Source organism: Glandiceps talaboti, chromosome 18, assembly GCF_964340395.1.
Source record: "Glandiceps talaboti chromosome 18, keGlaTala1.1, whole genome shotgun sequence".
In the NCBI taxonomy this organism is placed as follows: domain Eukaryota; kingdom Metazoa; phylum Hemichordata; class Enteropneusta; family Spengelidae; genus Glandiceps; species Glandiceps talaboti.
This window is the reverse complement of record NC_135566.1, coordinates 20,991,998-21,019,436: the sequence shown is the minus strand read 5'-3', so window position 1 is coordinate 21,019,436 and position 27,439 is coordinate 20,991,998. Positions and strand designations below refer to the sequence as shown.

At 35.0% G+C, this 27,439-nt stretch overlaps 2 protein-coding genes across 2 annotated transcripts; one reads left to right on the top strand and one right to left on the bottom strand.

The window, feature by feature from the left end:
• The first annotated feature begins 4 nt into the window (after positions 1-4).
• Positions 5-14,170, top strand: LOC144449824 (TLC domain-containing protein 2-like). The gene is made up of 4 exons (XM_078140398.1): positions 5-237; positions 5,987-6,069; positions 7,808-7,890; positions 13,787-14,170. Exons 1-4 carry the CDS (start codon positions 5-7, stop codon positions 14,168-14,170), a joined length of 783 nt encoding a protein of 260 aa, XP_077996524.1.
• Positions 13,951-26,434, bottom strand: LOC144449557 (electron transfer flavoprotein beta subunit lysine methyltransferase-like). The gene is made up of 4 exons (XM_078140107.1): positions 25,923-26,434; positions 19,367-19,497; positions 17,249-17,731; positions 13,951-14,125 (listed from the first exon to the last, which is right to left on the bottom strand). The coding sequence occupies exons 1-3, from the start codon at positions 26,324-26,326 to the stop codon at positions 17,394-17,396; spliced, it is 873 nt and encodes a 290-aa protein (XP_077996233.1). The 5' UTR covers positions 26,327-26,434; the 3' UTR covers positions 13,951-14,125; positions 17,249-17,393.
• Between the last annotated feature and the right edge of the window lie 1,005 nt (positions 26,435-27,439).

Below are 27,439 nucleotides of genomic sequence, written 5' to 3'. Positions count from 1 at the left end.
GACCATGGACTCGGTACAGAATCCTCCAAGATATCATTACGTTGGCGATTCGCCATCGCTTGTAGGAAGCTATGCCGTGCTTGTGGTGGTGGGTGCAGCAGCTACCTTTCACTGTGTTAATCTTGCGACGACTTTAGTGCCCGTTCCGGAGAAGATGGCCAAAGCACAGGACAAGTGGAGGAATATTGCTACATCATTCGTACATGCAATGATTGTAGGGACATGGTCGCTACTTTGGTGAGTGGCATTTACAAAAGTATTTTTGTGTATAGAATTGATTGTTATCAGTCAGGCAGACATTGGTTATATCATGTATATTGTTGCTGATAGCATAGTTACGTAATCCATAGTACCACACAATCATGTGATATATCGTACGACATAACACACTAAAATAAATAGTCACGTACTGAGTGTATCAAAAACAATTCAAGTTTATCTATTCGTTTCAGACCATTCAGAATTTTCCTTTGCTATATATAACGCTAATACATGTATATTATTCATGTGTGATACATTTTTTTTCAAAACTTATCAAAGGATCAACTACATGTATTAAGAAGACCCTGTGCTGCATGCTGTGTTCATTCATGATGTCTCACTAATACGTATTAATCCATGGTTCATTGCTAACAAATGGTAGTATTGTAAACTCTAACCCTGTTGTTGTTATTGTTATTGTTGTTGTTGTTGTTGTTGTTGCTGTTAATGTTCTGTAAGTTAGTTAACATGCATATTATAATACTTGCTGTTTACTTCGTCATCGGTGTTTTTTTGGCCATGGACTACATATACAAAAAAATGTATTTCATACATAGTTTTGTGTCAAATAAAATAAAATATACCATATATGTGTGTGTATGTTACTTGCAAGGGACAACACTCAAGGGGGTGGGGGAATAGCTGGAGGAATCGGAGCCAACATAAAAACTTTTTTTTGGCATTTTTTTTTCTGCCAAAATTTACCAGGATTTTTTTCGCCAAGTAGAAAAAAGCAATTACAATCCTGTTTCTAGAATCTGTCAGCTTGTTATGATTCTGTACAGTTCTATGCAAATAAAAACAGGCACCAATCCAATAAAAGAATCCCATGTGTGCTTCTGTTTTGAAAATGCAGTTTTCACAAAATGTCAGGATTGGTTAGCTGACAACTTCAGGAGTGTACTTCTATTAATCAAAGTAGTGGGTAAAATCATAAAAGTAAGCAGAAACTACAAGGGAGCAGAGCAACTGGGGGAGGGGTGGGGTGCCTTCTTGCTATTGGAACATCTTGAAATTTTAGAACCAAAAGTATACATGCTGGTGCTATATAGATGTGTTACCCTGATTGAAAATATGTGTACATACTCCTGTATTCAATAGAACAATAATTGATGAAAACATAGTCTGAAAATAACATCGTAACATTTTTGCCTAACTGTGCTATACCAATTATTCTACGTACTCTAAAAATGACCTAAGATCACCACTGAGGGCGCTAGCCCAGACAGAGCTAGAGGTACCCATTACAGCTTTATTCTGCAACCCCAGATCCAAGGTCTTACCACAAGATTAACAAAGCTTTGAGTTATATTTTTATTTTGAGTCATGCAAAAACCATTTGCCAAAGTTTGCCTTTCCAAAGTCACTTTCAATACATGCAGGGCAGCATTTTGTTCTTGTTTCTTCCAACAAAGACTTTCTGTGATGAGACAATTCTTTTCCTCTCTTTGGGCTGGCAACATTTTCTGTGGAAAATCGTGCAGCCCAACCTGTCATCTAGATAGCTACATGTAGTCATGGTTGACTCCTAAAATTGGTATCTTTAAACACAAAGAAGACAGGAGTGTAAGGGGTGCTTAACTCTGTTAAAATGAACAAAAGCTAAACATTGCTATGAAAATGTAAGCACATGATGTAGAGACAAGAAAATGGTGATTAATGCAGATAAAACCAAGACTATGCTAGTAGGTACCATGCAAAGACTTGCCAGACTTCCTAAAGATACACTGGATGTGAGATACAATAATAGCCTGCTTAAATCAATCAAATCTGACAGACTTTTTGGCATTACTACAAGTGTTGCAGCCAGCCTAGGCCTTTTGAAAGAGTGGGACATAGTGTCCCAAGACTTTCATTTTTCTGGGTATCATAGATTTTTTTGGGACATTATAAAAAAAGCACCAATGGCGTTGTAGCACAACTGTACAGTTTGTAAAAATATTTATACCCACATGCTGATCCATGCTAGATATTTGCTGAATGATTATGCAGTTGCCTATCCAACCCTGTTGTTATCTATGCAATATATGCAATCATTTGGCTGTTGCTATAGGCGTGGTCATGTTGCTAAACACATTTGCATACAATTGTAGTGTGGGTCATCTATGACCCGTCACTTCCAAAATTGTGGGTCAGGTCCAAAAAATGTGTGTCAAATGACCCCAAAAAATGTTTTACAAAGCTTTCATTCAACCACACATTGACTAATACTGTCTGGAGTAATTCTTGCAATATTGTGAGAATTACTGTATTGCAAACCAGAGATGAACTGAAAATGCTCCCGTTCAGAGATATACATATCCCTTATTGCAAAATTTCATCAAATATGTAATTTAGCAATTAATTGACTAGATACCACCATATCTTGGCTCAATTGATATCTTTAGCAATTATTATCAAATTTTGGGCAGTCTTTCTTGGTATAGGCAGAGGTTGCGGTCACTTTTTTCTAATGCATCCCTGGGATGTGTTCCTGTCAAAATTAACGTCAAAATCTCATTATGGTGCGTCTTTTCCAAATTTGCATGCACACTAAATGTATTTCAGATGTACACTAAATATGTTACAAATGTTTACATGTAGCTACATGAACACGTCATTCTCCCACGCACTGCATACACATACATAGTGTGCACTTCCAAAATGTCACAAGAAAACATTTATATACTTTTTCTAGACTTTCAATTTTCTATGGTAATCACTCTAAAAATATGTGCTCTGAGAATGAACTCTGGATGAATCTCTGTTAGGACGGTTCTTGGAGTTGAACCATACAGAGTACATAAAAATCTACACTACAATACAATAGTCAATACTGCAGTGCACAAACTAACTTTCATGACATGAACGACGGCGTGAACTTTCAATTTGACAGAGACACAGTTGTAAAGGTATTTGGTATAAATTTTGTGTCGCTGAGAACTGTTAACTCAGTATACACCAAGATATTTGTTTATTCTTGAATGATACCTTAACAACATGTGAACCTATAATGTTCACCTCAGATGAAGAGCATGCACATATAGTGAACGCTAAATTCACGTAATGCGTTCGATCTAGTAATGAAGCTCAAAAAGAAAACGTTTCCGTTTTAATGAGAATGAAATCTGATGTGGCAGTATGAATTTATCTAAGTGAAGTTTTCAGCATAGACTGTCCACCAATGTGGTCTATTTGATCATTGCTTCGCCCGTGAAAGGGAAGATGCTTTGCCGTAATGGCTGTGGTATCGATGGAAACCCTTTCTGATTTGTCTGTTAATAAGTAACCAATCACATGGATAAATAATAATAATATCACATAGTTTCTAAACTGGCCATGACGTGCTCTCCACGTCAGGAAATGGTCATGGGGCACATGAAACTGTTGAAACATTTTGCATATGATAGGTCATATTCAAATTTGACAGGTCACACTGAACTGACAATCCTACATGTACATTGTAAATGTCTTGGTCTACTACTTCGAAGCAAAGATGATAGTTCATTAATTATGCAAATGACAAATTAATTGACAGCACTAAATTGGATTAAGAACTATCAATCTCTGTATGATCAATATCTGTGGCAAGTTTCATCAAATTTTATAAAGCCCTTCTAGATGGATAACCTGAGTTTAATACAAACATTCATTAATTATGCAAATTAGCCCTTAATTAACTTGACACAAGTTAACGACTTTTAGTGCTTTATATCTTTGTATGATCTGTTGATGTAGCTAGTTTCATTGAATTTGGTGCAGCCATTATGCATATATAGCCCCATTTATATAATCATTAATTATGCAAGCCACTCCCACCAAAAAACTAATCAGTGCTAAGTTACAGCCGGACAATGTCACATAGTAAATTGCAGAACATTTGCTTCAGTACTTTTTGAGATATCATCTGCACAGACAGACAGACAGACAGACATCGCCACGACATCAGCTGCCATACAGGAGCTAAAAATGGCCCTCAGAGTGATTATGGATGCCCCAGAATGGCTCCATCTGCACCACTTTTAACGGCTGCAGGATTATGACTGCACAAGAGTCAAATACAGAACCAGTTGCCTTGTTTACAAAGCACTTAACAATTTGACACCTCAATATATTTCAGACATGTTTACAAGGATCAATAATGTATCATCCCGCAATACCAGACTCAGCAGCCAAAACAATGTCCTATATGTCCCCACAATCAAATTAATGTCAACGTCCAGAACATTAAGACATGCTGGTGCAATCACTTTTAATAAGCTTTTAAAACTAATTGATAGATTCTGAAGCATATTTTAAATGAGTATTTCTGTCTGTTTTATCCTGTATATTGTATTTGTCTTATATTTGTATTTCTGTGTGTTTTACTTTATCCTGTTTTGGTTGTCTTTTAGAGGGCCCTGGGGAAGACTAGCTTTTAGCTAACCAGGTTATCTGTATGAGTTTTAACCCTCTTTAAATAAAGTTTAAATATATATAAAATAAAAAAACATACACATTTGCTATGTCTGTCAAGCTAATTTATAGCCAATTCATGGATGGTCCTCATACCACAAGATAAATTGTAGTTGTGTAATCTATAGTTCAGAACATTTCTATCAATCATTGTCACCAGTGGCTATCAATTAGCAAATTAAATACATTTATACTGTACAATCATAACATGTATGCATATACCGATAGGGTAACTTAGTCAAGTAATAGAATTATCATGTCATCCTTGCATAGTTGACATGTACAATGTAGGTTAGAACATATCAATGACTTGTGTATTCAGGTAACATTCAAATATGTATTGAGGTTTACCATGTGAGATAATTGGCTATCACTAGCATACACGACAAGAACAGATACATGTACCATATTAGCAAAGGGACCAGTCAGACTCTGTGTGTGTGTCTGTGTGTGTAATATGTCTATGGGTCTAATGACATAACATATAGAGTCAGAAAGACTGGATAGATTGGAAAGACTGGACAGTTTACTGGCAATATTTCTGGTAATGTGTAAATGAAGGTCTAAACATTTTGATTTTCATTAAAAAACACTGAAGTTCAAAACTACAAGCAGACCAGCTTGACATATCATAGTATTGCCTTGATATGCCCGAGGTGCAAGGATATGATCAGCGCGACGCGTACTATAATATTGTTATTATATGTCACCTGGGAATTCATGCAAGGAATATAATGTCGGGAATTTACAGATGAATAAAACTGAATTTTGTACTAGAAATGCAATTTTTCAAGATTTTACATTTAATGTCCAAAAAAAGCATCGGATTACTATATTTGAACGCATTGTTGTGTGGTCAACTAATTTGCATAATGTTCAAAACAAAGTTGCGTGTCAATCATTGTGGTCGCTATCATTATATTCAAGATAACTTCAGAACGCCAGTTCTCATATTACACATAATATACAAAATAGCAGTTCTGGCATCAAAATGGATTTTATGATGGTTAAGTGATGTGTTCACCATGGGATTGTTTATTTTGGAAAGCTTGTCAGTTGAATAGGATAGCAAATAGTGTAGTAGCACTTATAGTCCGTCGCATCTACAGGTAGGCTACATTTAGGATAGCAAATAGTGTAGTAGCACTTACATGTATAGTCCTTCGCATGTCTTCAGATAAGCTAATGCAAAAGTGTTCTTCACAGAAATAACTTCTGTTAATAAACTATATGTACATTATGCAAATTAACTATATTTTTATATTAGTTCTATATTTAATCTCTTTTACAGTTTATACAGAAATCCCGAAATGATAGAAGATCTGATACACAGGTATAATATTCTTGGTGAAGTTCTTGTGGCCGTTGCTGTAGGTGAGTAATAGTAAACTATTGGCCTGGCTGTCGCTGTAGGTGAGTGATAGTAAAACATTGGCCTGGCTGTTGCTGTAGGTGAGTGATATTAAACTATTGGCCTGGCTGTCGCTGTAGGTGAGTGATAGAATCTGAGGAGATTGCTTGATAGAATCTGAGGAGATTGCTTGATAGAATCTGAGGAGATTGCTTGATAGAATCTGAGGAGATTGCTTCATAGAGTCTGAGGAGATTGCTTGATAGAGTCTGAGGAGATTGCTTGATAGAATCTGAGGAGATTGCTTCATAGAGTCTGAGGAGATTGCTTCATAGAGTCTGAGGAGATTGCTTGATAGAATCTGAGGAGATTGCTTGATAGAGTCTGAGGAGATTACTTCATAGAGTCTGAGGAGATTGCTTGATAGAGTCTGAGGAGATTGCTTGATAGAATCTGAGGAGATTGCTTCATAGAGTCTGAGGAGATTGCTTGATAGAATCTGAGGAGATTGCTTCATAGAGTCTGAGGAGATTGCTTGATAGAGTCTGAGGAGATTGCTTGATAGAATCTGAGGAGATTGCTTGATAGAGTCTAAGGAGATTGCTTCATAGAGTCTGAGGAGATTGCTTGATAGAGTCTGAGGAGATTGCTTCATAGAGTCTGAGGAGATTGCTTCATAGAATCTGAGGAGATTGCTTGATAGAGTCTGAGGAGATTGCTTCATAGAGTCTGAGGAGATTGCTTGATAGAGTCTGAGGAGATTGCTTCATAGAGTCTGAGGAGATTGCTTGATAGAATCTGAGGAGATTGCTTCATAGAGTCTGAGGAGATTGCTTCATAGAATCTGAGGAGATTGCTTGATAGAGTCTGAGGAGATTGCTTCATAGAGTCTAAGCTTCATAGAGTCTAAGCTTCATAGAATCTGAGGAGATTGCTTGATAGAATCTGAGGAGATTGCTTCATAGAGTCTGAGGAGATTGCTTCATAGAGTCTGAGGAGATTGCTTCATAGAGTCTGAGGAGATTGCTTGAGAGAATCTGAGGAGATTGCTTCATAGAGTCTGAGGAGATTGCTTCATAGAGTCTAAGGAGATTGCTTCATAGAGTCTGAGCTTGATAGAGTCTGAGGAGATTGCTTCATAGAGTCTGAGCTTGATAGAGTCTGAGGAGATTGCTTCATAGAGTCTGAGCTTGATAGAGTCTGAGGAGATTGCTTCATAGCGTCTGAGCTTGATAGAGTCTGAGGAGAATTGCTTCATAGAGTCTGAGGAGATTGCTTCATATAGTCTGAGGAGATTGCTTCATAGAGTCTGAGGAGATTGCTTCATAGAATCTGAGGAGATTGCTTCATAGAGTCTGAGGAGATTGCTTCATAGAATCTGAGGAGATTGCTTGATAGAGTCTGAGGAGATTGCTTGATAGAGTCTGAGGAGATTGCTTCATAGAATCTGAGGAGATTGCTTGATAGAATCTGAGGAGATTGCTTCATAGAGTCTGAGGAGATTGCTTCATAGAATCTGAGGAGATTGCTTGATAGAGTCTGAGGAGATTGCTTGATAGAGTCTGAGGAGATTGCTTCATAGAGTCTGAGCTTGATAGAGTCTGACGAGAATTGCTTTATTTCATGATATTACCCAGTATGTATAGTGTCTTTAGTATTTACATATGACACCAGATACACAATATCTATAGTTCTATCTCTATAAATGTATGGTAATAACATAATAGTTAATCAAAGAAATATTTATTTTTTTCTCCCCAGGTTATTTCTTGCATGATTTAATAGACGTGATAGGACTTAAGAAGATAAAAGATGTATGGCCATTATTACTCCATCATATAATAGTAAGTTCCTATATGTTATTTTTACACATTTTCTTAAACTTTCTGTTGGCAATGGCATTGTTAGACTAAACACTCTTGTCAAGTTCATATATATTTCTGTTTTGCACCTACACCAGTATATAAGGTCTGTACTTGGCCTTCTGCCAGCAATACCATAGCCTAAACGCAAGTACATGTACATAATATACCTGGTTTATACCTTTCTTAGCCTCGCAGTCATTTTCACTAATGTCAACCCTACACTGTGCAACCTCTCTGCAATAGAGTTGACAACCCTACACTGTGCAACCTCTGTGCAATAGAGTTAACAACCCTACACTGTGCAACCTCTGTGCAATACAGTTGAAAACCCTACATTGTGCAACCTCTGTGCAATAGAGTTAATAACCCTACACTGTGCAACCTCTGTGCAATACAGTTGAAAACCCTACACTGTGCAACCTCTCTGCAATAGAGTTAATAACCCTACACTGTGCAACCTCTCTGCAATAGAGTTGACAACCCTACAGTGTGCAACCTCTGTGCAATAGAGTTAATAACCCTACACTGTGCAACCTCTCTGCAATAGAGTTAACAACCCTACACTGTGCAACCTCTGTGCAATAGCGCTAATAACCCTACACTGTGCAACCTCTCTGCAATAGAGTTGACAACCCTACAATGTACAACCTCTCTGCAATAGCGTTGACAACTCTACACTGTGCAACCTCTCTGCAATAGAGTTGACAACCCTACACTGTGCAACCTCTGTGCAATAGCGTTAATAACCCTACACTGTGCAACCTCTCTGCAATAGAGTTGACAACCCTACACTGTGCAACCTCTGTGCAATAGAGTTAACAACCCTACACTGTGCAACCTCTCTGCAATAGAGTTAATAACCCTACAGTGTGCAACCTCTCTGCAATAGAGTTGACAACCCTACAGTGTGCAACCTCTCTGCAATAGAGTTAACAACCCTACACTGTGCAACCTCTGTGCAATAGCGCTAATAACCCTACACTGTGCAACCTCTCTGCAATAGAGTTGACAACCCTACACAGCAACCTCTGTGCAATAGAGTTGACAACCCTACAGTGTGCAACCTCTGTGCAATACAGTTGAAAACCCTACACTGTGCAACCTCTCTGCAATAGAGTTAATAACCCTACACTGTGCAACCTCTCTGCAATAGAGTTGACAACCCTACAGTGTGCAACCTCTGTGCAATAGAGTTGACAACCCTACAGTGTGCAACCTCTGTGCAATAGAGTTAATAACCCTACACTGTGCAACCTCTCTGCAATAGAGTTGACAACCCTACACAGCAACCTCTGTGCAATACAGTTGAAAACCCTACACTGTGCAACCTCTCTGCAATAGCGTTGACAACTCTACACTGTGCAACCTCTCTGCAATAGAGTTGACAACCCTACACTGTGCAACCTCTCTGCAATAGAGTTGACAACCCTACACAGCAACCTCTCTGCAATAGAGTTGAAAACCCTACACTGTGCAACCTCTCTGCAATAGAGTTGACAACCCTACAGTGTGCAACCTCTGTGCAATAGAGTTAATAACCCTACACTGTGCAACCTCTCTGCAATAGAGTTAACAACCCTACACTGTGCAACCTCTGTGCAATAGCGCTAATAAATCTACACTGTGCAACCTCTCTGCAATAGAGTTGACAACCCTACAATGTACAACCTCTCTGCAATAGCGTTGACAACTCTACACTGTGCAACCTCTCTGCAATAGAGTTGACAACCCTACACTGTGCAACCTCTGTGCAATAGCGTTAATAACCCTACACTGTGCAACCTCTCTGCAATAGAGTTGACAACCCTACACTGTGCAACCTCTGTGCAATAGAGTTAACAACCCTACACTGTGCAACCTCTCTGCAATAGAGTTAATAACCCTACAGTGTGCAACCTCTCTGCAATAGAGTTGACAACCCTACAGTGTGCAACCTCTCTGCAATAGAGTTAACAACCCTACACTGTGCAACCTCTGTGCAATAGCGCTAATAACCCTACACTGTGCAACCTCTCTGCAATAGAGTTGACAACCCTACACTGTGCAACCTCTCTGCAATAGAGTTGACAACCCTACACAGCAACCTCTGTGCAATAGAGTTGACAACCCTACAGTGTGCAACCTCTGTGCAATACAGTTGAAAACCCTACACTGTGCAACCTCTCTGCAATAGAGTTAATAACCCTACACTGTGCAACCTCTCTGCAATAGAGTTGACAACCCTACAGTGTGCAACCTCTGTGCAATAGAGTTGACAACCCTACAGTGTGCAACCTCTGTGCAATAGAGTTAATAACCCTACACTGTGCAACCTCTCTGCAATAGAGTTGACAACCCTACACAGCAACCTCTGTGCAATGCAGTTGAAAACCCTACACTGTGCAACCTCTCTGCAATAGCGTTGACAACTCTACACTGTGCAACCTCTCTGCAATAGAGTTGACAACCCTACACTGTGCAACCTCTCTGCAATAGAGTTGACAACCCTACACAGCAACCTCTCTGCAATAGAGTTGAAAACCCTACACTGTGCAACCTCTCTGCAATAGAGTTGACAACCCTACAGTGTGCAACCTCTGTGCAATAGAGTTGACAACCCTACACTGTGCAACCTCTCTGCAATAGAGTTGACAACCCTACACTGTGCAACCTCTGTGCAATAGATTTGACAACCCTACAGTGTGCAACCTCTGTGCAATAGAGTTAATAACCCTACAGTGTGCAACCTCTCTGCAATAGAGTTAATAACCCTACAGTGTGCAACCTCTCTGCAATAGAGTTAATAACCCTACAGTGTGCAACCTCTGTGCAATAGAGTTAATAACCCTACACTGTGCAACCTCTCTGCAATAGAGTTGACAACCCTACACTGTGCAACCTCTGTGCAATAGAGTTAACAACCCTACACTGTGCAACCTCTCTGCAATAGAGTTAATAACCCTACAGTGTGCAACCTCTCTGCAATAGAGTTGACAACCCTACACTGTGCAACCTCTCTGCAATAGCGCTAATAACCCTACACTGTGCAACCTCTCTGCAATAGAGTTGACAACCCTACACAGCAACCTCTGTGCAATAGAGTTGACAACCCTACAGTGTGCAACCTCTGTGCAATACAGTTGAAAACCCTACACTGTGCAACCTCTCTGCAATAGAGTTAATAACCCTACACTGTGCAACCTCTCTGCAATAGAGTTGACAACCCTACAGTGTGCAACCTCTGTGCAATAGAGTTGACAACCCTACAGTGTGCAACCTCTGTGCAATAGAGTTAATAACCCTACACTGTGCAACCTCTCTGCAATAGAGTTGACAACCCTACACAGCAACCTCTGTGCAATACAGTTGAAAACCCTACACTGTGCAACCTCTCTGCAATAGCGTTGACAACTCTACACTGTGCAACCTCTCTGCAATAGAGTTGACAACCCTACACTGTGCAACCTCTCTGCAATAGAGTTGACAACCCTACACAGCAACCTCTCTGCAATAGAGTTGAAAACCCTACACTGTGCAACCTCTCTGCAATAGAGTTGACAACCCTACAGTGTGCAACCTCTGTGCAATAGAGTTAATAACCCTACACTGTGCAACCTCTCTGCAATAGAGTTAACAACCCTACACTGTGCAACCTCTGTGCAATAGCGCTAATAAATCTACACTGTGCAACCTCTCTGCAATAGAGTTGACAACCCTACAATGTACAACCTCTCTGCAATAGCGTTGACAACTCTACACTGTGCAACCTCTCTGCAATAGAGTTGACAACCCTACACTGTGCAACCTCTGTGCAATAGCGTTAATAACCCTACACTGTGCAACCTCTCTGCAATAGAGTTGACAACCCTACACTGTGCAACCTCTGTGCAATAGAGTTAACAACCCTACACTGTGCAACCTCTCTGCAATAGAGTTAATAACCCTACAGTGTGCAACCTCTCTGCAATAGAGTTGACAACCCTACAGTGTGCAACCTCTCTGCAATAGAGTTAACAACCCTACACTGTGCAACCTCTGTGCAATAGCGCTAATAACCCTACACTGTGCAACCTCTCTGCAATAGAGTTGACAACCCTACACTGTGCAACCTCTCTGCAATAGAGTTGACAACCCTACACAGCAACCTCTGTGCAATAGAGTTGACAACCCTACAGTGTGCAACCTCTGTGCAATACAGTTGAAAACCCTACACTGTGCAACCTCTCTGCAATAGAGTTAATAACCCTACACTGTGCAACCTCTCTGCAATAGAGTTGACAACCCTACAGTGTGCAACCTCTGTGCAATAGAGTTGACAACCCTACAGTGTGCAACCTCTGTGCAATAGAGTTAATAACCCTACACTGTGCAACCTCTCTGCAATAGAGTTGACAACCCTACACAGCAACCTCTGTGCAATGCAGTTGAAAACCCTACACTGTGCAACCTCTCTGCAATAGCGTTGACAACTCTACACTGTGCAACCTCTCTGCAATAGAGTTGACAACCCTACACTGTGCAACCTCTCTGCAATAGAGTTGACAACCCTACACAGCAACCTCTCTGCAATAGAGTTGAAAACCCTACACTGTGCAACCTCTCTGCAATAGAGTTGACAACCCTACAGTGTGCAACCTCTGTGCAATAGAGTTGACAACCCTACACTGTGCAACCTCTCTGCAATAGAGTTGACAACCCTACACTGTGCAACCTCTGTGCAATAGATTTGACAACCCTACAGTGTGCAACCTCTGTGCAATAGAGTTAATAACCCTACAGTGTGCAACCTCTCTGCAATAGAGTTAATAACCCTACAGTGTGCAACCTCTCTGCAATAGAGTTAATAACCCTACAGTGTGCAACCTCTGTGCAATAGAGTTAATAACCCTACACTGTGCAACCTCTCTGCAATAGAGTTGACAACCCTACACTGTGCAACCTCTGTGCAATAGAGTTAACAACCCTACACTGTGCAACCTCTCTGCAATAGAGTTAATAACCCTACAGTGTGCAACCTCTCTGCAATAGAGTTGACAACCCTACACTGTGCAACCTCTCTGCAATAGCGCTAATAACTCTACACTGTGCAACCTCTCTGCAATAAAGTTAACAACCCTACACTGTGCAACCTCTCTGCAATAGAGTTGACAACCCTACACTGTGCAACCTCTCTGCAATAAAGTTAATAACCCTACACTGTGCAACCTCTCTGCAATAGAGTTGACAACCCTACACAGCAACCTCTGTGCAATACAGTTAATAACCCTACACTGTGCAACCTCTGTGCAATAGCGCTAATAACCCTACACTGTGCAACCTCTCTGCAATAGCGTTGACAACCCTACACTGTGCAACCTCTCTGCAATAGAGTTGACAACCCTACACTGTGCAACCTCTCTGCAATAAAGTTATCAAAATTGGCATATCTAGCGTAAGAGAGGCCTTCTGTACACTGGAACAAGGCATTCTGGGAAAAAACAAAGTTAGGAGTTCATAATTTCTTTAATCAATTCAAACAATGCTGAGGTTATAGAATAGTCCAGATCACATAGGGTATATTGTGGTGTAAACCATGGTGAAGTACAAGAGCAGAACACTCTTCAATTGGCATTTTGTATACAGTTAAAAGTGGCATCACATAAAAGAATCACATACACAGACATGGAAATGAAATGGAAAAATTGATTGAAATGATTCTTTGGTTGTTTTGATATGTATCATGCATGTAGTACATTGAGTTGATACAAATAATGGCTGTCACCTGACAAGGTCAGTCTATAATTCTTATTCTAATACATTGTATGTATTAATGCTTAGTACCCAAACTTACCTCAGATCTACTTTAAATGTACATGTATCCTCTATTAAATTAATACACCTTATTATTTCTCAACAGGTTATTAGTTGTTTTAGCATAGCACTTGGAACAAAGAATTTCATATACTATGCTGTTGTGGCTCTGTTTTGTGAGGTCAATAGTATTTTCCTCCATGGAAGACAACTCCTACAGATGTGTGATGTTTCAAGAAACAGTGCCCTCTATCGGCTAATTAGCTCCATTAACATTGTGACTTTTGCCATCTTTCGATTTGGCACACTCCTATGGATGACATGGTGGGTAGCTATGAATCACAGGGAAATATCTCTGGTTCTTGTTGCCATAGCAATACTTGGCCTGATTGTCATGATGTCTGTGAATGTTGTGCTGTTTGTTCGTCTCCTCAACAGTGATTTCCTGAAACGACAAGATCCCACAAAAAAAGACATCCTTGATAAATAAAGGCATGGTATCTGAAACCATGGAATGTTACAAACTATTAAACTTAAACAAAGTATTTGTAACTACCAAAGTAATTATAGAATGTTTATATTTGATGACATTTATTTACATAATTATGAAATATTGAATAACTACTCAATGGATTCCTTCATATAAATCACTGAATACAATTCCAAACATAGACATATATAGACATATATATATATATATATATTTATAATCATCAAGACTGAAACACAAAACTAGTAAGGTTGTGACATTTATTACTGTATTGACCTCAAATCTGTAAATGATTGTGATGGTTTTTGTTTTTTGGAAAAGTTGTCTTGTAATTTTATTTTGTGTTGATATTGCCACTTTAGAAAAACACTTACACGTAAGTAGCTGTAGTTTTGGTGATATCAAGAATAATGCATCAAATTTTGTAAACAAACATACATGTACATGTCTTCATATGTTTTTATGTATTAGACCCATCAAAGTGTTTATACAGATGTTGATAGATTAATAATTTGGTAGAAAAACAAGTCACTAGACTCGGACTCAGATAAGTCAATGTTTATGTTGAGTAACAAGTGTAAAAATTAATGGGTGTATAAGAAATGAAATTTCAAAGGCATTTCAAAATGTGTGATATGTTCATTTTTAAAATGTTTACAATTGTGTCATACTCAATATGGTAGACAATAGAGGGAAGAAAGACATTTACTGAAGTTGTGTGTTTGTATTGTGAAATACAATCTACTCCAGTGCCCCAGTCATGTACAGAAGCTGTGTGTTTGTATGTTCAAGTACAATCTACTCCAGTGCCACAATCATGTAGCTGTGTGTTTGAATGTTGGTGAAATCAATGTAAAATGTGCTTTTCTATCACAAATATGGCTGCCATTTTACTGTACAGGTTAAGGTCATGAAATTAAGTGACATGAATATGCCTCTTATATTCAAACCATGTCATGATTAAAGTATATACATGTATGTCTGACATACATTTTAGAATGTTGCCATTGTGCCATGGTTTGGTTGAACTCAGTTGGTGCATGCCAAAGGTATGAGGGTGAATGCATTCACCCACAGAACTGAACGTAATCGCCCCTCCAGTCAGTACCCATTGGGGCTAATAATTCACTACATGCAACACACAAAGTACAACAGTTGTTTGTGTTACAACCATACTACCACAGTTTGATGTAAACTCGGACACATGTTACAGTCAGGCTTAGTTTGATGTGAACTCAGACATGTATGTGTTACAGTCAGACTGAGTTTGACATGAACTCAGACATGTATGTGTTACAGTCAGACTGAGTTTGACGTGAACTCAGACATGTATGTGTTACAGTCAGACTCAGTTTGACGTGAATTCTGCACATGTTACAGACAAACTGAGTTTGACGTGAACTCAGACACATATGTGTTACAGTCAGACAGAGTTTGACGTGAATTCAGACACGTGTTACAGTCAGACTCAGTTTGACGTGAACTCAGACACATACGCGTTACAGTCAGACTGAATCTGATGTGAATTCAGACATCACAACAAAATAGAGAAAATAACATGAACTATATAATTATGTACATATTACATTCTTTTTTGGGCACCATTTATTTTAATGGAATTAATAAGGCAAGAGCCAGTATATACAAATATTATTTGCTCTCTCTACCGGGGTGGGGTGGTGGTGGTGGGGAGGATTTGTTTGTACACAAACAGAACAGGATTTTAATGATTATGTAAACAGTATACTGTAGACTGCAAACTGTAAATGATAATAGTAATGTCTTTATTCAGAGTATTTTGTAATGATACAGTTTTGTGAAAGTCACTTTGGTGTATTGGATGGCTGTCAATAAAATACACACACATACAAACTACAAAGTGAAATGAGTTTACTATTTACCAGCCACAAAAAAAATGGTGAAAAGGAGACAAAGCACACAACACTTTCAAAACAAAGTTTCCCTCAATAAACTTCTTTACTAAATGGTGCTGGCAATTGAAGGAGAATCTACCACTATGAGAATCTTCCACTGTGAGAATCTACCACTATGAGAATCTTCCACTATGAGAATCTTCCACTGTGAGAATCTACCACTGTGATAATCTACCACTATGAGAATCTTCCACTGTGAGAATCTTCCACTATGAGAATCTACCACACAGAATCTCCCACTGTGAGAATCTACCACTAAGAATCTTCCACTATGAGAATCTACCACACAGAATCTACCACTGTGAGAATCTACCACACAGAACCACTATGAGAATCTTCCACTGTGAGAATCTACCACACATAATCTACCACACAGAACCTTCCACTATGAGAATCTACCACACAGAACCACTATGAGAATCTTCCACTGTGAGAATCTACCACACATAATCTACCACACAGAATCTTCCACTATGAGAATCTTCCACTGTGAGAATCTACCACACAGAATCTACCACTATGAGATAAAGAAAAACATTATATCAAGCATAGACTACAATTATAATCATAATACATGTACATATATGTCTGTCAAGTGTATGGCAATATATGTCTGTCAGTGTATACATGTAGCAATATATGTCTGTCAGTGTATACATGTAGCAATATATGTCTGTCAGTGTATACATGTAGCAATATATGTCTGTCAAGTGTATGGCAATATATGTCTGTCAGTGTATACATGTAGCAATATATGTCTGTCAAGTGTATGGCAATATATGTCTGTCAGTGTATACATGTAGCAATATATGTCTGTCATTGTATACATGTAGCAATATATGTCTGTCAGTGTATACATGTAGCAATATATGTCTGTCAAGTGTATGGCAATATATGTCTGTCAGTGTATACATGTAGCAATATATGTCTGTCAGTGTATACATGTAGCAATATATGTCTGTCAGTGTATACATGTAGCAATATATGTCTGTCAGTGTATACATGTAGCAATATATGTCTGTCAGTGTATACATGTAGCAATATATGTCTGTCATGTGAAGTTCAGCATACTGCTTGAAATAATCTACACATGGCCAATGCTGTGGATAAACTAATCTATGGCTGTAGGCTTGCTTGTAAATACCTTGTATATTGTCATCCTAGTATAATGCACTGCAACTGTAGTAGGACCACCTTCAAAACATATCCCATCCAACTATAGTCAATGTCTTGTAAAGTTGTTAAAGAAGATATAGTTATTTGATCATATATTGGGTTATATGTTTTCTTCATTCAAGTCTCCATACAACGGCTTCACAGAATCCATGATTTTCCTCCTTGCATTGTTCAGGCAAATTGTATTTTGCAAGTTTTTGAAGACGTCCTCTGATTGGATGCTGGTTTAGGAATACTCGGCCAGGATCACCAATCAAAATGCAACATTGTTTCTTTGATATGAGCCTGATGAGCCAATCAGTTACCAAAGATGTGAAGTCAGTGTCATAAAACATATCTCCCAGAAGTAATGTATCCCAGAGTTGGTCTGTTTGACCAATCAGATTCTGTGAACTAGTTTCCATGGTAACATTGTTGAGCTGGGCATTCATTTGTATAGCTTTTTCTGCAACTGATAGATAAATTAAACACTGTCAGACAACTATTAAATATGCATTTACAGAGAAAATATGATATTGCCACGTGTATAATAGCTTGGTATGAGAGAGTCAAGTTATGGTACTAAGTCAGCACATTTGGCTAGCTATGGATAACAATCAGGTGAGTGTAGAAACAGTAGTACAATTTTCATCATTTTTAGCACAACTGAACAATAGCACTATTATGTACATGTATGGAGAAATGTGTATTTTTATCATATGGAAATAAAGTTATAAAATGATTTTTAGTAAATAATACTTAAAACCTACTTTACAGATTCTCGTGAAAATTGGTCTGGATATTTCTAAGGGATTTTAATGAAGATCTGATGATCCAATTAATGATATGCAAATTAGCTGTAAAAGACATGATATGTGAACTTCTAACTACCAATCGGATTCATCTTAAACTTGGTGGTGATGTCACAACTGTAAAAAGCAGGCTTTCAACTGACTATGATAGACATCAAGTAAAACCATTTTTAGTTCCCATATGGGAGGTAATGTCGTGGCGATGTCTGTGTGTCTGTGCACAAATTTTGTTCCACTTATATCTTAAAAAGTACTGAAGCAAATGTTCTGCAATTTACTATGTGGCATTGTCAGGCTGTAACTAATAGTGTTGATTAGTTTTTGGTACTAGGAGTGGCTTGCATAATTAATGATAATTTGCATAATTAATGATTTTACATGTGGGGCTATGTATGCATAACAGTTGCACCAAATTCAATGAAACTTGCTACATCTACGGATCATACAAAGATATAAAAGCACTAAAAGATGTTAACTTGTGTAAGAGCTAATTTGCCTAATTAATGAATGTTTCCAACTCATGTTATGCATCCAGAATGGCTTTATCAAATTTGATGAAACTTGGCAAAGATATTGATCATACAGAGATATGAACATTCTTAAAGAAATTAAGTGCTGTCAATTCATTACTCATTTGCATAATTAATGAACTTTGGCAATTAGAGCCTAAACCAAGAAAGACTGCACCAAATTTGATGAAACTTGCTAAACATATTGACCAAGCAAAGATATGATGGTATCGATTCAATTGCTAATTTGCATATTTGATGAACTTTTGCAATAAGAGAGGACTGTAGTGAATTCAAGTGAACTTGCTACAGATATTGATTACACAAAGGTACGACAGTACAGAAAGACATTTCATAGGGTCTATGGTCTCAGCAAGCACATTAACAACATTTCCCCTCATACAGGAACATTTTCAGTTCATCTCTGGTTGTAACATGTTGCATGAGGACACTGGTGTTCATGTACATGTAATTATACACCTTCAGTGGGATACATCATTACATGTTGCTGTAACATGATATTATATGACACAGGTGGAGTTACTTGGTGATTATATCCATACCAAGGCTATTGCCTACTGTCACCCACATTGAACAATAACAGTTTTAGTTTGTGTCTGGCTTAAGTCCAAATCCACTGTAAGTGTTAGCATGGCCCTGATCATCTATTATATTGCAATTTGTCTACTCTACATATGATAACACAATGATGTACACTCACCAGGATCAATGTCATTAATAGCAAGGACATGTTTTGCCCCAAGTCTGACAATGATGTACACTCACCAGGGTCAATGTCATTAGCAAGGACATGTTTTGCCCCAAGTCTGACAGCAGCTATAGCACTAGCACCACATCCACTGCCAATATCTAAAACACATTTACCACTTACATAAGATGGGTTATCAAGAAGAAACCTGAAAGAAATGTAACAAAAACATTGCCAATGGCGCTGTAGCACAACTGTACTTGGCTTTTGCTATGGGCATGGTCTTGTTGCTACAAATGTAGGCATACATTTTTGGAATCTTTATTAATTTGCCTACCCTTGCCAGTTTTCATCTTTGCAATATAATATATACAGTAGACTATATGTGAATAGTATAATATATACAGTAGACTATATGTGAATAGTATAATGTATACAGTAGACTATATATGAATAGTACAATATATACAGTAGACTATATGTGAATAGTATAATATATACAGTAGACTATATGTGAATAGTATAATATATACAGTAGACTATATGTGAATAGTATAATATACACAGTAGACTATATGTGAATAGTATAATATATACAGTAGACTATATGTGAATAGTATAATATATACAGTAGACTATATGTGAATAGTACAATATATACAGTAGACTATATGTGAATAGTATAATATACACAGTAGACTATATGTGAATAGTATAATGTATACAGTAGACTATATGTGAATAGTATAATATATACAGTAGACTATATGTGAATAGTATAATGTATACAGTAGACTATATGTGAATAGTATAATATATACAGTAGACTATATGTGAATAGTATAATATATACAGTAGACTATATGTGAATAGTATAATATACACAGTAGACTATATGTGAATAGTATAATATATACAGTAGACTATATGTGAATAGTATAATATATACAGTAGACTATATGTGAATAGTATAATATATACAGTAGACTATATGTGAATAGTACAATATATACAGTAGACTATATGTGAATAGTATAATATATACAGTAGATTATATGTGAATAGTATAATATATACAGTAGACTATATGTGAATAGTATAATATACACAGTAGACTATATGTGAATAGTATAATATACATGTGTAGTAGACTATATGTGAATAGTATAATATATACAGTAGACTATATGTGAATAGTATAATATATACAGTAGACTATATGTAAATAGTATAATATATACAGTAGACTATATGTGAATAGTATAATATATACAGTAGACTATATGTGAATGGTATAATATATACAGTAGACTATATGTGAATAGTATAATATATACAGTAGACTATATGTGAATAGTATAATATATACAGTAGACTATATGTGAATAGTATAATATACATGTGTAGTAGACTATATGTGAATAGTACAAAATATACAGTAGACTATATGTGAATAGTATAATGTATACAGTAGATTATATGTGAATAGTATAATATACATGTGTAGTAGACTATATGTGAATAGTATAATGTATACAGTAGACTATATGTGAATAGTATAATATACATGTGTAGTAGACTATATGTGAATAGTATAATATATACAGTAGACTATATGTGAATGGTACAATATATACAGTAGACTATATGTGAATAGTATAATATATAGTAGACTATATGTGAATAGTACAATATATAGAGTAGACTATATGTGAATAGTACAATATATACAGTAGACTATATGTGAATAGTATAATATATACAGTAGACTATATGTGAATAGTATAATATATACAGTAGATTATATGTGAATAGTATAATATACATGTGTAGTAGACTATATGTGAATAGTACAATATACACAGTAGACTATATGTGAATAGTATAATATATACAGTAGACTATATGTGAATAGTACAATATACACAGTAGACTATATGTGAATAGTATAATATACACAGTAGACTATATGTGAATAGTATAATGTATACAGTAGACTATATGTGAATAGTATAATATACACAGTAGACTATATGTGAATAGTATAATATATACAGTAGACTATATGTGAATAGTATAATATATACAGTAGACTATATGTGAATAGTATAATATATACAGTAGACTATATGTGAATAGTACAATATATACAGTAGACTATATGTGAATAGTATAATATATACAGTAGATTATATGTGAATAGTATAATATATACAGTAGATTATATGTGAATAGTATAATATATACAGTAGACTATATGTGAATAGTATAATATATACAGTAGACTATATGTGAATAGTATAATATATACAGTAGACTATATGTGAATAGTATAATATATACAGTAGACTATATGTGAATAGTATAATATATACAGTAGATTATATGTGAATAGTATAATATACATGTGTAGTAGACTATATGTGAATAGTATAATACATACAGTAGACTATATGTGAATAGTATAATATATACAGTACTAGTATATGTGAATAGTATAATATATACAGTAGACTATATGTGAATAGTATAATATATACAGTACTAGTATATGTGAATAGTATAATATATACAGTACTAGTATATGTGAATAGTATAATATATACAGTAGACTATATGTGAATAGTATAATATATACAGTACTAGTATATGTGAATAGTATAATATATACAGTAGACTATATGTGAATAGTATAATATATACAGTAGACTATATGTGAATGGTATAATATATACAGTAGACTATATGTGAATAGTATAATATATACAGTAGACTATATGTGAATAGTATAATATATACAGTAGACTATATGTGAATAGTATAATATACATGTGTAGTAGACTATATGTGAATAGTATAATATATACAGTAGACTATATGTGAATAGTATAATATATACAGTAGACTATATGTGAATAGTATAATATACACAGTAGACTATATGTGAATAGTATAATATATACAGTACTAGTATATGTGAATAGTATAATATATACAGTAGACTATATGTGAATAGTACAATATATACAGTAGACTATATGTGAATAGTATAATATACACAGTAGACTATATGTGAATAGTATAATGTATACAGTAGACTATATGTGAATAGTATAATATACACAGTAGACTATATGTGAATAGTATAATATATACAGTAGACTATATGTGAATAGTATAATATATACAGTAGATTATATGTGAATAGTATAATATATACAGTAGACTATATGTGAATAGTACAATATATACAGTAGACTATATGTGAATAGTATAATATATACAGTAGACTATATGTGAATAGTATAATATATACAGTAGATTATATGTGAATAGTATAATATATACAGTAGATTATATGTGAATAGTATAATATATACAGTAGACTATATGTGAATAGTATAATATATACAGTAGATTATATGTGAATAGTATAATATATACAGTAGATTATATGTGAATAGTATAATATATACAGTAGATTATATGTGAATAGTATAATATATACAGTAGATTATATGTGAATAGTATAATATATACAGTAGATTATATGTGAATAGTATAATATATACAGTAGACTATATGTGAATAGTATAATATATACAGTAGATTATATGTGAATAGTATAATATATACAGTAGATTATATGTGAATAGTACAATATACATGTGTAGTAGACTATATGTGAATAGTATAATATATACAGTAGACTATATGTGAATAGTATAATATATACAGTAGACTATATGTGAATAGTATAATATACACAGTAGACTATATATGAATAGTATAATATATACAGTACTAGTATATGTGAATAGTATAATATATACAGTAGACTATATGTGAATAGTACAATATATACAGTAGACTATATGTGAATAGTATAATATACACAGTAGACTATATGTGAATAGTATAATGTATACAGTAGACTATATGTGAATAGTATAATATACACAGTAGACTATATGTGAATAGTATAATATATACAGTAGACTATATGTGAATAGTATAATATATACAGTAGATTATATGTGAATAGTATAATATATACAGTAGACTATATGTGAATAGTACAATATATACAGTAGACTATATGTGAATAGTATAATATATACAGTAGACTATATGTGAATAGTATAATATACATGTGTAGTAGACTATATGTGAATAGTATAATATATACAGTAGACTATATGTGAATAGTATAATATATACAGTAGATTATATGTGAATAGTATAATATACATGTGTAGTAGACTATATGTGAATAGTACAATATATACAGTAGACTATATGTGAATAGTACAATATATACAGTAGACTATATGTGAATAGTATAATATACACAGTAGACTATATGTGAATAGTATAATGTATACAGTAGACTATATGTGAATAGTATAATATACACAGTAGACTATATGTGAATAGTATAATATATACAGTAGACTATATGTGAATAGTATAATATATACAGTAGACTATATGTGAATAGTATAATATATACAGTAGACTATATGTGAATAGTATAATATACATGTGTAGTAGACTATATGTGAATAGTACAATATATACAGTAGACTATATGTGAATAGTACAATATATACAGTAGACTATATGTGAATAGTACAATATATACAGTAGACTATATGTGAATAGTATAATATATACAGTAGATTATATGTGAATAGTATAATATATACAGTAGACTATATGTGAATAGTACAATATATACAGTAGACTATATGTGAATAGTATAATATATACAGTAGACTATATGTGAATAGTATAATATATACAGTAGACTATATGTGAATAGTACAATATATACAGTAGACTATATGTGAATAGTACAATATATACAGTAGACTATATGTGAATAGTATAATATATACAGTAGATTATATGTGAATAGTATAATATATACAGTAGACTATATGTGAATAGTACAATATATACAGTAGACTATATGTGAATAGTATAATATATACAGTAGACTATATGTGAATAGTATAATATATACAGTAGACTATATGTGAATAGTATAATATACAGTAGACTATATGTGAATAGTATAATATATACAGTAGACTATATGTGAATAGTATAATATATACAGTAGACTATATGTGAATAGTATAATATACAGTAGACTATATGTGAATAGTATAATATATACAGTAGACTATATGTGAATAGTATAATATACACAGTAGACTATATGTGAATAGTATAATATACATGTGTAGTAGACTATATGTGAATAGTATAATATATACAGTAGACTATATGTGAATAGTATAATATATACAGTAGACTATATGTGAATAGTATAATATACATGTGTAGTAGACTATATGTGAATAGTATAATATATACAGTAGATTATATGTGAATAGTATAATATATACAGTAGATTATATGTGAATAGTATAATATATACAGTAGATTATATGTGAATAGTACAATATACATGTGTAGTAGACTATATGTGAATAGTACAATATATACAGTAGACTATATGTGAATAGTACAATATATACAGTAGACTATATGTGAATAGTATAATATATACAGTAGACTATATGTGAATAGTATAATATATACAGTAGATTATATGTGAATAGTATAATATATACAGTAGACTATATGTGAATAGTATAATATATACAGTAGACTATATGTGAATAGTATAATATATACAGTAGACTATATGTGAATAGTACAATATATACAGTAGACTATATGTGAATAGTATAATATATACAGTAGACTATATGTGAATAGTACAATATATACAGTAGACTATATGTGAATAGTATAATATATACAGTAGACTATATGTGAATAGTACAATATATACAGTAGACTATATGTGAATAGTATAATATATACAGTAGACTATATGTGAATAGTATAATATATACAGTAGATTATATGTGAATAGTATAATATATACAGTAGACTATATGTGAATAGTATAATATATACAGTAGACTATATGTGAATAGTATAATATATACAGTAGACTATATGTGAATAGTATAATATATACAGTAGACTATATGTGAATGGTATAATATATACAGTAGACTATATGTGAATAGACACAAAGACACATTTTTACACCTAATTTGATGGGGTATCGTGACATTGTTATGAACAATTCTTAATCTAAATACCCCTAAGAACGTTCCCACCAAATTTCAACCCAATTTGCTTAGTAGTTTTTGACCCAAAAATAACATTTTTTTACCCAAATCACACACCGGTGGTAAGATCATTTTGATTTAGAAATTCCCCAACTTGACACCAAAGGCAATATACATGTACACCCACCAAGTATTGTGGCAATCTGTCGTACGGTTTTTGAGTTTAAATTGTTTACACACACACACACACACACACACACACACACACACACACACACACACACACAGATAGACAGACACTTTGCCATGCCTATAGCACTAGTGAACCTTATCAGTTCAGTTATATCAATTGCAATGATCGCCTACAATGAATTCTTGTAATTCAGTGAAAAGAAAAATCTACAACAGCAGTCAATACCTGTCCACCGGCCATAAATGTTATAAATATTCATATGGATGTCGTTAATATACGCACCTAGTCAATACCTGTCCACCAGGCCAGTAAAATGCCCAGAATGGGTCGCTAACTTCGCAGTCTTCGGCAGTACAATTCCATAACCTACATTCACGAGTCATTAGTCTCAATTTAATTTCAGGTGTTAAATGGTCAGTTGAAACTGCAGTGTTTTCAAGAATAAATCTTTCAGCAATATGACCTTTCAAGTTCACTTTTGAAGGTATACAATACCATCTACGGGGTACTAATAGTGTACGTCGTGTCACGAACGTGTAGTGGCTGAGATTATTTGCACGGCGTTGTGTGTACATGTATCGGAACACGTAGTGTCGGTGTACGTGTAAACTGTACATGTGCAGAGTCTGCATTGCAATTGCTGGATTCACTACGGTAATCCCACCCGACAAAATAGGAACACACATCCACTTCACACACGACAAATGAGGTTATCGTCCGATACACTCCAAACTTGGGTGCTGCTGTAGCTCTGAAAATGTGCGCTTCATGTACTACTACTAGACACTTCTTCGACCAACCCGTTCACTAACAGTGCACAGGAACCCGGAAGTGAAGGAACTCCGAAGCCTCGCTTTCAAATTTTAGTATACAATGTAGTCATCGATCCTCTTTCTATTTGTATTATCATGCATGCGCATTGCAGGTACTCCAAACACGGACCACCGGACACAGAATATACTTGAGTATATTCCGGAGCAATCACGGGCAACGGTATTTTTTGAATATCGCATAGGAGTTGTAGGAAACGTCAATGTGTAGAAGTGTTTGATTCGGCTAGTTAAAGAGACCATAGGGAAAACAACGGAAAACATAACTACCTGAACTAGACAGTCACACATGAAAAAATGAAATAAAATAGAATAAAATAAATAATCTACCTACCCCACCTATTCTAAAATTGAGCGTAATCGGAACCACACAATTTTTTGTAGGCCTTAGCAGAAAAATCCAGCCAACTTTGCGAAATAGACCGTACCGTTTATTTCAGCTTGCTCAGCAGGAATTACAGAGTGTGTTTTGCGGTGTAAAGCTCATGCACATTGACCAACAGAATACTTGTAAAATAGATATATTTCACAGCTTAGCGGCAAGTATAAGGCAGATAAGATAATAAGGTCTTTATGGAGGTAGGATTCTGAAGGACTTCCTACCTCCATGGAGAGAACCAGCTCTCACCATAGATTCATCCCATACATTCCACTCCAGGTTCCTTTACTATTAAAATGTAATATATATATATATATATATATATATATATATATATATATATATATATATATATATATATATATATATATATATATATATATATATATATATATATATATATATATATATATATATATATATATATATATATATATCAGAAACTGGGCGTTTCTAAATATACAACACATATATTACAATTCATATTCCACGCCTTAAATCATTTCAAGACTGTTGATTGGATTAAACCTCATATCTCTGACATTTAAGGCTGCTGGTTGGATTAAAATCTCAGACTTATTGATATTAAT